The 13,171-nt window shown below is 41.0% G+C and overlaps 1 protein-coding gene across 1 annotated transcript; it reads left to right on the forward strand.

Annotated features, from left to right (window-relative positions):
- Positions 1–6,854: 6,854 nt before the first annotated feature.
- Positions 6,855–12,987, forward strand: LOC124143440 (aldo-keto reductase family 1 member B1-like). Its single transcript, XM_048393871.1, has 10 exons — positions 6,855–6,872; positions 9,402–9,569; positions 9,876–10,118; positions 10,191–10,271; positions 10,790–10,912; positions 11,046–11,176; positions 11,830–11,911; positions 12,305–12,388; positions 12,673–12,755; positions 12,855–12,987. Exons 1-10 carry the CDS (start codon positions 6,855–6,857, stop codon positions 12,895–12,897), a joined length of 1,056 nt encoding a protein of 351 aa, XP_048249828.1. The 3' UTR covers positions 12,898–12,987.
- The last annotated feature ends 184 nt before the right edge of the window (positions 12,988–13,171 follow it).

Here is a 13,171-nt window from a genome sequence, read left to right on the forward strand (position 1 = left end):
CTGAAAAGCAAAAGAAACGTCACCATGGATAGATATATGAGAAACTTTATTTGTTCAAACACTGTACTCGTCACGATATGGCTGAAATATTGCCGATGTGACGTAAAGCATTAACTCACACTCACTCAAACACTGTAAACATACTTTGAGACATATTGGGAATATATCTCTGGGAAAATGGCATCAAAAGACAGTATCTCGTGTGTCCGTCATGTACATTGATGACTGTCGTGTAACGTCGATACATGGAATGGATGAGGCGGTTGATGAAGGCCATAGGCACTTGAGCCTACACTCTGAGGAACGCCTGACGCAGTTGAGCTGCAGTTGTCGGCCTTGGTCGGACGTCATTCAGCCGTCTTTGAATCTCGTCCCGCAGGTGCTCAATGGGATTTAAATCGGGACTGAGGGCAAGACACTGCATGGGTCTGATGCCATTCTGCTGGAGGAAGTCTCTTGTTGCTCTTGCAGTGTGGACACGGGGGTTATAATGCTGAAACACGTTGTTGCGGTGACGTGCCAATTGAGGTGAGGTGAAGTAAAATGGCGTTTAACGTCGCGTCCAAGATTATTGCACTTATATAGCGACGTGCATGTACGTGTGTGTGTTTGTGTGGCTGCTTGTACTAGTCCGGACTGATGCCGATTTATAGTGCTAGCTCACGGAGATACCATGCCGCAGTTTAACATGAATACCCCACTCAGACACAGTATACCGACTCCGAACCGACCATTCCTTGTTTTAGCCCCTTTATGCCGAGCACCAGACAGTTTAACAACAAGTACCATCTTTTATCGTCTTTTGGTATGACACGGCCTGGGATCGAACCCCTGACCTTCCGCTCTCCTAGCGGACGCTCTGCCACTGCACTCCGGAGGCGGTTCGTGCCAAATGAAGTATGGCGTGTGGTCTCAAGACTTGATCAATGTACCGAGCAGTTGTGACACCATTGCCTATCCTTGGACCAATGTGCTGGAAGACCACAGGGTCGACCCTCTGTGCAAGACCAATTCCACCCCACACCATGATGCCCGGACCACCCCACGAGTCTCTCTCAACAACAGAAGCATCCGAATTACGTTTTCCACGGCGTCGCGAGTCTATCTCTTTCTCTGCCATCTGATGTTGAGATACAGTAACGGCTTTCGTCTGAGAAAAGGTCTCTGCTCCACTAGTGGTGGCGTCAATGCTGGTGCTGTGTTGCCCACTGAAGACGCTCCCGGCGATGACGTGGTGTCAGAATGGGTCCTCGGTGTGGCCTGTGACAGTGGAGATGTCTGCTCGTAAATCGTCGACGCACGGTGTCCGCACTAATGTGTCGCTGGTGTGTCCCCATGGTCTGTCGAGCAGTTTCCGCAGCAGTAACAAAGCGATCTTGAAGATACTGTCGCACAATCTGACGGTCCTGACGTCGGGTGGTGACCCTTGGTCTTCCACTACATAGTTGGTCATCTGTAGTGTTGGTGGTCTGGTACCATTGCTGGAACCTGTATATGGTCCCTACGTTGCCTTAAAATGCATTGGCTATTTGCCGGGCGGTTCGTCCAGCTTGCAATCGTCCAAGGGCTTGGTGTCGCTGATTTCTTGTCAGTCTTGGCATGTGGTAGCAATTCAATAACGAAAGAATGTTATCCGATTTTGGTTGATTTTTATAGAGCAAGAAATGGGAGAACGCATGTGCATTTCAGTTTCCACTGTACTCACGAGCATCGGGTTACCATAGCCGTTGCCGTGATGCGTTGGCGATCGGTTTTATTGTCATCTGATTTGTTTTTTTTATCATCAAATTACATTTTTCCGGACAATGTAATGTTAAATTTTAGAAACTTTGACAAAAATTACCCAGATATTTAAATGACAACTTTTCATGCAATGTTATTTGGGGTGATGTTTCTTTGCGGTTCAGTATATATATATATATATATATATATATATAAACTAGTGTCCAAAAGAAACGATCCCAACTTATTTTCAAAATTGTTTTTTACTAAGTGAATTGTCAAGTATGAAAACATGCCAATTCGTATTGCACATCCCCAACACAGCATAGTCGATAAAAAATACCGGGAACACGTGATCACTTCCGGGAAAAAAAGTAAATTTCGTGAAAGTGACATTTCCCTCTCTAGCATGTTCTGCACATGCAGAAAAACTGTATAAAACGGCTGATCAGACACGTTGATATCACAGCAACAAAAAGAACACAAGATATGCCACGTTTGACAGCCATCGAGAGAGAGAGAGCCGTTGGAATGGTCCAACAAGGAGCGTCACACGTCGACGTCGCCAGAAGGTTGGGCTGCGCACGCATCACTATCACCAGGTTGATGCAGCGGTTACGTCAGACAGGTCAGACGTCAGACAGGCCCAGGAGTGGAAGACCACGAGTAACCACGCCCCGTGAAGATCGTTACATCCGGGTATTACACCTGAGGAACCGCACCGTAACAGCGACGTCCACGGCGGCTACAGCACTGGGACACAGGATCAGTCGACAGACCGTCTACAGGAGACTACGGTAGTATGGTATCCGGCCACGTCATCACTACCGCGGACCGACACCGGAACAAAAGACTGATCTGGGCCAGGCGAGTTCGACGTTGGCAACGGCGGGACTGGGCACGTGTTATGTTCTCTGATGAGAGCAGATTCCTCATCTTCAGAAACGATGGACGGCAGCTTGTATACCGACGATTTGGTGAACGTTTGGCGCCTAACTGTATCCAACAGGTCCGGCCGTTTGGAGGTGGAGGGTTAATGGTTTGGGGTGGCATATGTGGTGACGTCAAAACGATGTTTGTCGTAATTCGTGGAAACCTGAATGCACAGCGTTATCTTGATGACATCCTACGGCCTGTTGTGGTGCCCTTTATTCAGCAACAGCCTCGTGGACTCCTTTACCAACATGACAATGCAAGGCCACACACAGCAAGATTGACACAGAACTTCCTTGCCAACGCCAACGTACAGGTGTTGCCATGGCCCGCATGTTCAACGGACATGAATCCCATCGAGCACTTATGGGACCACCTCGATCGGCAAATCCGACGTCGCCGTGTGCCTCCAGTCAACGTCCAGGACTTGGAACGATGTCTCCTCGAGGAATGGCAACGCATCACTCCCAACGTCATCAGACGTTTGACGTCATCAGTCCGTAGGCGTGTTCTGGCATGTATTGATGCTCACGGTGGACATACCCGCTACTGACTTGACTTAGAGACGTGTGGTGTGACATTTCCCGTTGTTTCTGTGATCAGTGCTCTAACGAAATGTTCATTTTTCGACCCCACCTATCTTTAAAGGCTTGTCATATTGGTTGTACAGATTTTATTGAAATGAAATTTTTGTACAGATGTTGTGAAAGGATTTCTCAAAAGCATAACACCAATCCTAAACTTCTGCATTGTTTAGTTTTTCTTTTATGTCGTTGCAAACAGGTGGTATCGTTTCTTTTGGACACTAGTTAACCACGTAAGTTATTACCATTGTGTTTTTTTAAAGTGAGTGAGTGAGAGATTTCGTGTTTAACGTACGGTGCTTTCAACTGTCTATAATTGATGTCAGGGACGACACGCAATATCCTAAAAGTTGTCTCTTATGTTGCCTTCATAGACTGCAAGAAAGCATATGACAGGATAAATCGTAATATCCCATGGAATAGAATCTCAGAGTGTGGTATCGGTGGTAAAATGTTTAAATCTCTATAATCTTTGTAAAGATGTGAAATGTTGTGTGAGAGTGAATGGTTTCTTAACATCGTGGTTTAATTTCAATAGAAGATTGAAAGAATGTTGTTTATTATTCCGAATTTTGTTTAATATCTTAATTAATTATTTGTTATGTACGCTGAATAATTTGAATCTTGGTATAAAGGTTGGTGACATGAATATTGCAGCTTTAGGATATGCGGACGACATTGCAATTCTAGCTGAAAATGAAGATAATCTTAATCAAATTTTAGATGTACTTCACAATTGGTGCTGTGAAAACAAGCTAGAAGTAAATCCTGAGAAGTCTAAAGTTGTACATTTTAGAAATCCGTTTGTTAATCAGACGCAGTCTGTTTTTTATGTTGGTAAAAATAATATAGAAGTTGTGAGTAGTAATAATTATCTAGGTTTACTGCTAACAGCGCATCGAGATTGTACCGCTACGGCACGTGCATCAGCTAAGTCAGCAAATTGGGCGCTGGGCCTGCTTCTATCTAAATTTAAATGTATTGGTGGTATGCATTTCAATACATGTACAAAGTTGTATGATACTACGTTATGGCCTGTATTGAACTATGGTGGTTGTATATGGGACAATTATGCGGTGTCTGCGGTCAATGCTGTACATCATAAGCCATTAGATTTTTTCTTGGTATTGGTAAATATGCCCCAAATGTAGCCGTTAATGGTGATGTTGGCTGGTCACAACCTATTATTTCAGTCGATGTGTATTGCAACACATTAGTGTCGTTTTAAAAATATGCCGTCTAGACTTAATAAGTATGTATTTGTATCGGCTGATGATTGTGCTGCAAATAATTACAGAAATCGGAAGTTTAGAATACAAAAGAACTTTTGTGAATTTTGTTTATCTCAGGTTTAAAATACAAATTGCCCTGTTAACAGGTCGTTTTTATGTTCATGTGTAGAAGATCAGTTTATGAATGATTATTTGAGAAAGTTGAATGATATGCTTTTATGGGAAAATGGCAATAGTGGTTTTAACAAGTTAAGAACACATCGCTGCCTTAAACAATTTTATTGTACAAAAAATTATGTTTCATCTCATATTCCAAGATGTTTTTGATCCGCCTTTGCTGTTAGATACCCTTATTTACCAATCAATGAAAGAACATGCTTCCATTGCAAAAATTGTGTTGAAGATGAATGTCACTTCCCAGTATTCTTTATGGCTATCATAGGTTCAATCGCAGCATATCTGTATCGCTTCATTGTCGGCTAAACAACAGTAATCAACAGCAGTGTTAGAAATAGTTGCCTGCCCGCTAGCCAAAACCCAGTGACTTCTGAATTGGGCTGGCAACATTTCCAATAAAGCTCGCTCTATAAATGTCAAGTGGAAAACTCTACATAATACGTATTTATTTCTATGAATATTCAAGTCAGTTAAGGTGTCATTTAATGTCAAAGACTGTTGTCATTTTGTTTTCATTTGGTAGTTTATCGGAAATCCACGCGAAGTTGTAGACTGAGGTTTTGCTGTACACTGATCATGCCGGATATGCATGTGCATGCGTTATTAGCGATACGCGTGGAAACCTAAGAACCACCACAAAAGTATGACAAACGTATTGTACCAGGTGGCCCATTAACTTCGCCGTTATTGAGCTAAGGGCTTGCAACATCTTGTGAAATATTTTCCATTGAAGTCTGTCACGCCTGGCGAACAATTCACTAGCCTTGTCTGGGGACGTCCGATAGCGCGTTCTCGTATACTGTATGCCTATATATATAAATTTTGTATTTTGTATCACGACACATCATACGTGTAGTATTGGTGTCGTGCCTGGTTAGCGAAAATCCAATTTTCCCTAGTATCAGTAAAGCGAAAACCCAAGTTGGGGTATTTGTCCTACGAAAGCGAGAAATGACGCAAGGTCGCTGGATTTTACTGTCTTCCGTGTACGGGTCTGTCTCTGTTCTCATACTTACATAAACCCATATTTCATAATTCTTACCTTCCAAGTCCCCAGACCAACAACAGGCATACACTTTCCATCACTCAATTTGACGATGGGAACTGCTGACATGTCGACGATCGGAGTAGCATGCGGTGAAGGTGCCTGACTTGGTATGCTGCGCTGACACAGCTACATATTTACATGGTTCGTGATCATATGATGTTGTGCATGGGCAGGCTTTGCATTACCTTCTTACCATATTTTCATCGAAAGGCCATTTATTAGTCAATCGGCTAATTTACAATTCCATTTTTCCATTCCTGCAAAAAAGCTTTCCTTTATTGAAGCGAAACTATTTGCATTGAAACAATGCTATGCTTCCATGGTTTGCCGATAATCGTGTTCACCTGAGCGTATTACCTTGTGATGAAACTATATGTTTTTGCGTATTGTTTCCCCACATAGTACTCATTCACATAGACTGTAACACATGGTTATTAGCACAGAAAAATATGTTCATATCGATTTTTCGTTTTATAAGTTTATATAGTCCGTCATCAAATGTATACAAAATGAACAGCATTAGCTCTATCTGAACTCTTCGATTCCTCAAACCATACATATCACATACCACATTATTTTATTCTGATATTATGTTGATTGGGAAATTCAGATATCAACGAAGATTAGCTTTAGTTTTGGTTCATAACATATACACGATACCTAATACACTGGAGGTGCATGACACATACACCATACCTAATACACCGGAGGTACATGACATATACACCATACCTAATACACTGGAGGTACATGACACACACACCATACCTAATACACCGGAGGTACATGACATATACACCATACCTAATACACCGGAGGTACATCACATATACACCATACCTAATACACCGGAGGTACATGACATATACACCATACCTTTTACACTGTAGGTACATGCCACAAACACCATACCTAATACACCGGAGGTACATGACATATACACCATGCTCTAGTCGACCGTAGTTATATGATATATATGAAGATGAGATATTTATGGCACATATGTCCTAGTAGACAAGATTTACATTACCTGTACACCATGCCCAGGAGACTAAAGTTCCACGATAAATACATGATACATACACCATACCTAATACACCGGAGGTACATGACATATACACCATAGCTTATACACCGGAGGTACATAATATATACACCATGCCTAATATACCGGAGGTACATGACATATACACCATACCTAGTACACCCGAGGTACAAGACATATACACCATACCCGAAACACCGGAGGTACATAACATATACACCATACCCGAAACACCCGTGATACATAACTGATACACCATATCTAATACACTGGAGGTACATGACATATATACAATACCTAATACACCGGAGGTACATGACATATGTACCATATACCTAATAAACCGGAGGTACATCACATATACACCATACCCAATACACCGGAGGTACATGGCATATACACCATACCTAATACACCGGAGGTACATGACATATACACTATACCTAATACACCGGAGGTACATGACATATATACCATACCTAATGCACTGGAGGTACATGACATATACACCATACCTAATACACCGGAGGTACATGACATATATACCATATACCTAATATACCGGAGGTACATGCCATATTCACCATACCTAATACACCCGAGGTACATAACATAAACGCCATACCTAATATACCGGAGGTACATGACATATACACCATACCTAGTACACCCGAGGTACAAGACATATACACCATACCCGAAACACCGGAGGTACATAACATATACACCATACCCGAAACACCCGTGATACATAACTGATACACCATATCTAATACACTGGAGGTACATGACATATATACAATACCTAATACACCGGAGGTACATGACATATGTACCATATACCTAATAAACCGGAGGTACATCACATATACACCATACCCAATACACCGGAGGTACATGGCATATACACCATACCTAATACACCGGAGGTACATGACATATACACTATACCTAATACACCGGAGGTACATGACATATATACCATACCTAATGCACTGGAGGTACATGACATATACACCATACCTAATACACCGGAGGTACATGACATATATACCATATACCTAATATACCGGAGGTACATGCCATATTCACCATACCTAATACACCCGAGGTACATAACATAAACGCCATACCTAATATACCGGAGGTACATGACATATTCACCATACCTAATACACCGGAGGTACATGGCATATATACCATACCTAATGCACTGGAGGTACATGACATATACACCATACCCAATACACCGGAGGTACATGACATATATACCATGCTCTAGTCGACCGTAGTAATATGATATATATGAAGATGAGAGATTTATAGCACATATGTCCTAGTGGAAAAGATTTACATTACCTGTACACCATGCCCAGGAGACTTAAGTTCCGCAATAAATACACCATGACCTAGTATCCCAGATACACAGTTACATGACATATACGTCTTAGGCGACTAACGGGATCGGGTGGTCAGGCTCGCTGACTTGGTTGACGCATGTCATCTTATCCCGACTGCGTGGATTGAGTCTCATGATATCAATCACTGGATTGTCTGATTATTTACAGACTGCCGTCATACAGCTTAAATATTGATGAGTGCGGCGTTACACAACAAACAAACAAACAACCAACATGACATATACACCATGCTCTAGTAGACCGCAGTTAAATTAGAAAATAAACGACGAGTGGGAGTTGGTTATGGCCACTGCGTTTACTCCAGCTAAATTCATGGGGGACAACTCACTAGACACTTCCCTATCTAAAATAATGTTTTGTTCTTAAATGTTCTTTGCTATTTAAAGAACATCCGCTCCAAGGTTGCACGCTTGCACTTAAGATTGAAAGTAAGTTTGTTTGAATAATTAGTAATGCTTTCTGGTTTTCATCTAAAACACAAAGGGTATTTGAAAATACAATATGTTCAACCTTTGCAATGAATAGGTGTGATAAAAATTAGCGTCGCATCTCCAATGTATCAGCCAGGTGTGTGTCAGCTTTTTATCACGATGGGGCAAATAGGTCACTGAACACTGACACTCGAGATCATTGATCCTATTCACAAGTTTTTGTTATCTCTTTGGGACAATCTTTTTCATTCAAAGTGAAATGCCGGGCAAAAGACAGTGTACACCCATGTTTGATGCTGACTAAAAATGAAACAAACAATAACAGCGAAAACACACCTTTCAATATTCATAGAAAATCGATTCGAAGTACGATTCCGACAATATCAATCATGAGCATGTGTTTATGAATGACTATCGAGTAGTGTTGTCTAGAAGTGTTGGCGAAATCGTTATTCGACCTGAACCAAGTTAACATTAGGTTTATGACTTTTTTCACAACGTTGTATACTTTCTTTTGGTAGGTGGGTTAAGTTGAGGCTGACAAATTCTCTCTTTTTCAAAAGTCAGAAAGACAATTAATATTTTTTTCAAGCTTTATATCACAATGTCTATCTTTTTCGATAAAATCCCAATACACGTAAACAGAACATAACAGTCCATGTTTCTCTTTCAATATAGTAATCATTACCAAGGTAAGTCAGAAAAAACTTGGAATCAAGGCAATGCTATAATCATATAGGCACCGTTCCTTGATCGTGTTCAAACTTTAAATATTGAATTTCATAAAGCTATTTCTTTATCCGTGTAGTCTCCGAAAGGCAAAGTAGCGGAAGCTGTTAAAGCAGCCATTGCCTACGGGTACCGCCATATTGACTGCGCGTGGGCCTACGGCACTGAAGCGGAAGTGGGCCAAGCTATCAAGGCCAAGATAGACGACGGGACAGTCAAGCGTGAAGATCTCTTCATTACCACAAAAGTGAGTTATTTACTTCATTACTAAATATCACTGATATATCGACCGTTGAGGTTAATGTCAAAGCTAAGGTAAACAGCAACAGATATTTATTGATTTTCAACCATAACAACTCTTTGTAAACATACCATAGTCAGAACTCAATATGATGCAAAAACGGAGTAAAAAGTATTTTCAGATGAAAGTAGATGTCCTGTGCTAATGCCGTTGTGTCTCATTTTTTAAATGAAAATGTGCAAGTATTCCCAAGCACATTCCAGTAGATAGGAAATGTACGTATCTAACAGGGGGTACCTCATCTGTTCCCAGTTATGGAATACATTCCATCGTCCGGACCTTGTTGAAGGTGCAATGAAGGACTCTTTGGAGCGATTGGGACTGTCCTACGTTGATCTGTACCTAATCCACTGGACAGTTGCCTTCAAGGTAACAAGAACGGTTACCATCATGTCTCTTCATATCATCTGTTTCCTCGAACCTTTATATATGGGAAGAAGATGTGCCATTTCTATGTCCAAAAACTATTGTATATGTAGTGCTCTCATGCACGATGTATAAACTTTCAATATTTACATTACATTTTGTGTGTGTGTGTGTGTGTGTGTATTGTTTGATGTTCTGTAGGAGGACACTGGTGAAAGCATGCCCAGGGATGCTGACGTCATCCTCATCTTGTCAGATGCTGACTACCTCGATACATGGAAGGTGAGTAACAACAATATGCGTCTGATAGACATGTAAGCATACCTGGTAATGTATAGTAAGTGACAGTGGAGTCCCAATTTTGCCCTGATTGTTATTCTGAGTTCATCCAATTTAAAGACAGTTTGTACATGTATGTCCTGATACTTGTATACTGAATTACATTTCCAGCGACCCGTGAAGATTGGGGTTAGAACAGGTCTTCAGCAACCCATACTTGCCGTAAAGGGCGACTATGCCTGCCGTAAAGGCGACTATGCCTGTCGTTAGAGGCGACTAACGGGATCGGGTGGTCAGACTCAATGACTTGGTTGTTGCATGTCATCTTATGCCATTTGCACGGATCAATGCTCATGATGTCAATCTCTGGATTGCCTGGTCCAGACTCGATTATTTAGTGTGGCGTTAAACAACAAACAAACATTTCAAGTAACATTAAAACACAGTAATTCACTAGCTCATGAAAAAACACAGAGTACAATTTTACATTGTATTATGTAATGAAATTTGTGTTCCTCCAGGAAATGGAATTGCTTGTAGAGAAAGGGTTCACCAAGTCTATTTGCGTATCCAACTTCAACTCAGAACAACTACAACGGCTTCTACAAACAGAAGGGTTGAAATATGCGCCAGTGACCAACCAGGTGAAAATCACATCATACGTCAAGACAAAATGACATTGTATATCTCAGAATAGAAGATATATTATTACACGCGTATGCTTTGATGAGTTGTAACGCTGATTTTCACATACATGCACGTGGTTATTATTGACAGGTCGAAATCAATCCCTACATCCTGAACAACAAACTGATATCATTCTGTCGAGAGAAAGGGATTGCTATCACAGCCTACTCGCCACTAGGAAGTTCTGACCACCCGGCGTTCAGGTTAGTCACTCACTTCATGTAACTGACATCATATTCCTTGTCAGCAACATTCTTGAACATTCTAACAACAAAACAACCAAAGATAGATCACATAGGTTGTCAAGGAACAAAATCCCTTAATTGGACCTTTAAACATTCAAATACTGCCACGACCTTATTGTTTTATTTGCACGTTTGTTTTTTATTCCCAATGTAAAATGTACAGTTGGACATTAAAATACATTTTGTGACGTTCATTTGGGGTCTAATACGTTCTAAAGTGACTGGTTTTATACGCCGAAAGTCCGTGTTTCCTTTGGTACAGCAGAAATAGAGACGGGGATTTAGGAGGATCGTACAAACCACTACACAGTCTAAACCCTGTACGCTTGGTACACAGTTGCAATAAAGGAAAGTTCTACTATCTAATAGTAAAGTGGAAGAGCGTCTTGTCAAAGTCTTGTGGAGAGTATTTTATCGTTCTTCATGCTTAGATCCAAATATGAAACAGATAAGGTGGTGTCGTTGGTTTATATTTTTAAGTTCAAAGTGATCTGTCTTTAACGACGATAATGAAGAATGAAGTGTTAAGATTGTTTCCTGTTAAAATCTGTCTCATTTGTTTTTACGAGTTAGGTAGGCTTTGTATTAAATCATACTGTATTTTGTGATAAGATTACACCTAATTTCAGATCTGATGCTGCTTTCCGACAATTATTTGATGAGCCATCTCTTCAAGAATTAGGCAACAAATACGGGAAAACTGTAGCTCAGGTATACTGAAAAATTAGTACTGCCGTGGTATTGCTGGAACATTGCTAAAAGCAGCGTAAAAAACATACTCACTTGCATAGATTGACACCACTCTTTATCTTTGTTACCTCGTACATATCTTAATACCCCCGTGAAGATCCGAGTTAGAACTGGTCTTCAGCAACCTATGCTTGCCGTAAGAGGAGACTAACGGGATCTGGTGGTCAGTCTCGCTGATGCATGTCATCGTACCCTAATTGGGTAGATCGCTGCTCTAGATGTCAATCACTGGAGTGTCTGGTGCAGACTCGATTATTTACAGACCGTCGTTGTATAACTGGAATATTGCTGAGTGCGGGGTAAAACAACAAACAAAAATGTGTACGACTGGAAACATCAATTTTATAAACAAAGGTTGTCCTTCGATGGGGGCTACAGAGGGATACCATTGTCACCCCCAAGAGCGTCACGCCATCCAGAATCAAAGAAAAATTTGAGGTAAGTAATATGGCGTTAATTGTGTGACACTGAGGCGATTGAGAACGGTGAGAGCAGTCATAGCAGTCAGAACTAAAGTATCGCACATACTAAAGAAAGACCTTTGTCTTGATGTTTAATATGATGTTGGCTGATTCAGCTGGCGATCATGATGCGACGTGCATTTTCTCTAAGAATGTATCCATTCAATCAACACAGTACCATCCGAAAACGAGTGTGTCCGAACCATTCTATACAGATCATGTGAACAGGGATTATGTCATATTTACTTCTATATTTAAAAGGTTTTCGATTTTCAACTGACAGAGGAGGAGATGAACGTGGTATCTGCACTGGACAGGAATTTCCGAGCTTGCGCATTTGCCGCGTGAGTATACTATGTAAAAAACACAATCTGTGTTTCCAATTTGCCGACATTCATAATTGAAATGAACATAGCTTTTTTACATTTCTTTTCTTTTTACAGAATTTCGAAAAGCCAACATTATCCGTTTCATATTAAGTTTTGAATCAACGTGAACTGCAAAATTGAAACACCTTGAACGAGAAATCTTTGTATGTAACAAATAAAGCACTCTGAAGTTATCTGATTAAAAGCCCTTTGGAGTCCGTGTTATAATTCATCACACTTAGATTACGTTTACTACTTGTTAATCAAAACCAGTGAAGAGCCGATGACATTCATCAACCAAGTCAGCGAGCCTGGCCACCGGAACCCGTTAGTCGCGTCTTACGATATGTATGGGTTGCTTTCAGCCCCATGTCAACCGGGTATCGGGGGGC

Source organism: Haliotis rufescens, unplaced genomic scaffold (genome assembly GCF_023055435.1).
Source record: "Haliotis rufescens isolate VD_foot unplaced genomic scaffold, xgHalRufe1.0.p SCAF_12, whole genome shotgun sequence".
NCBI lineage: Eukaryota > Metazoa > Mollusca > Gastropoda > Lepetellida > Haliotidae > Haliotis > Haliotis rufescens.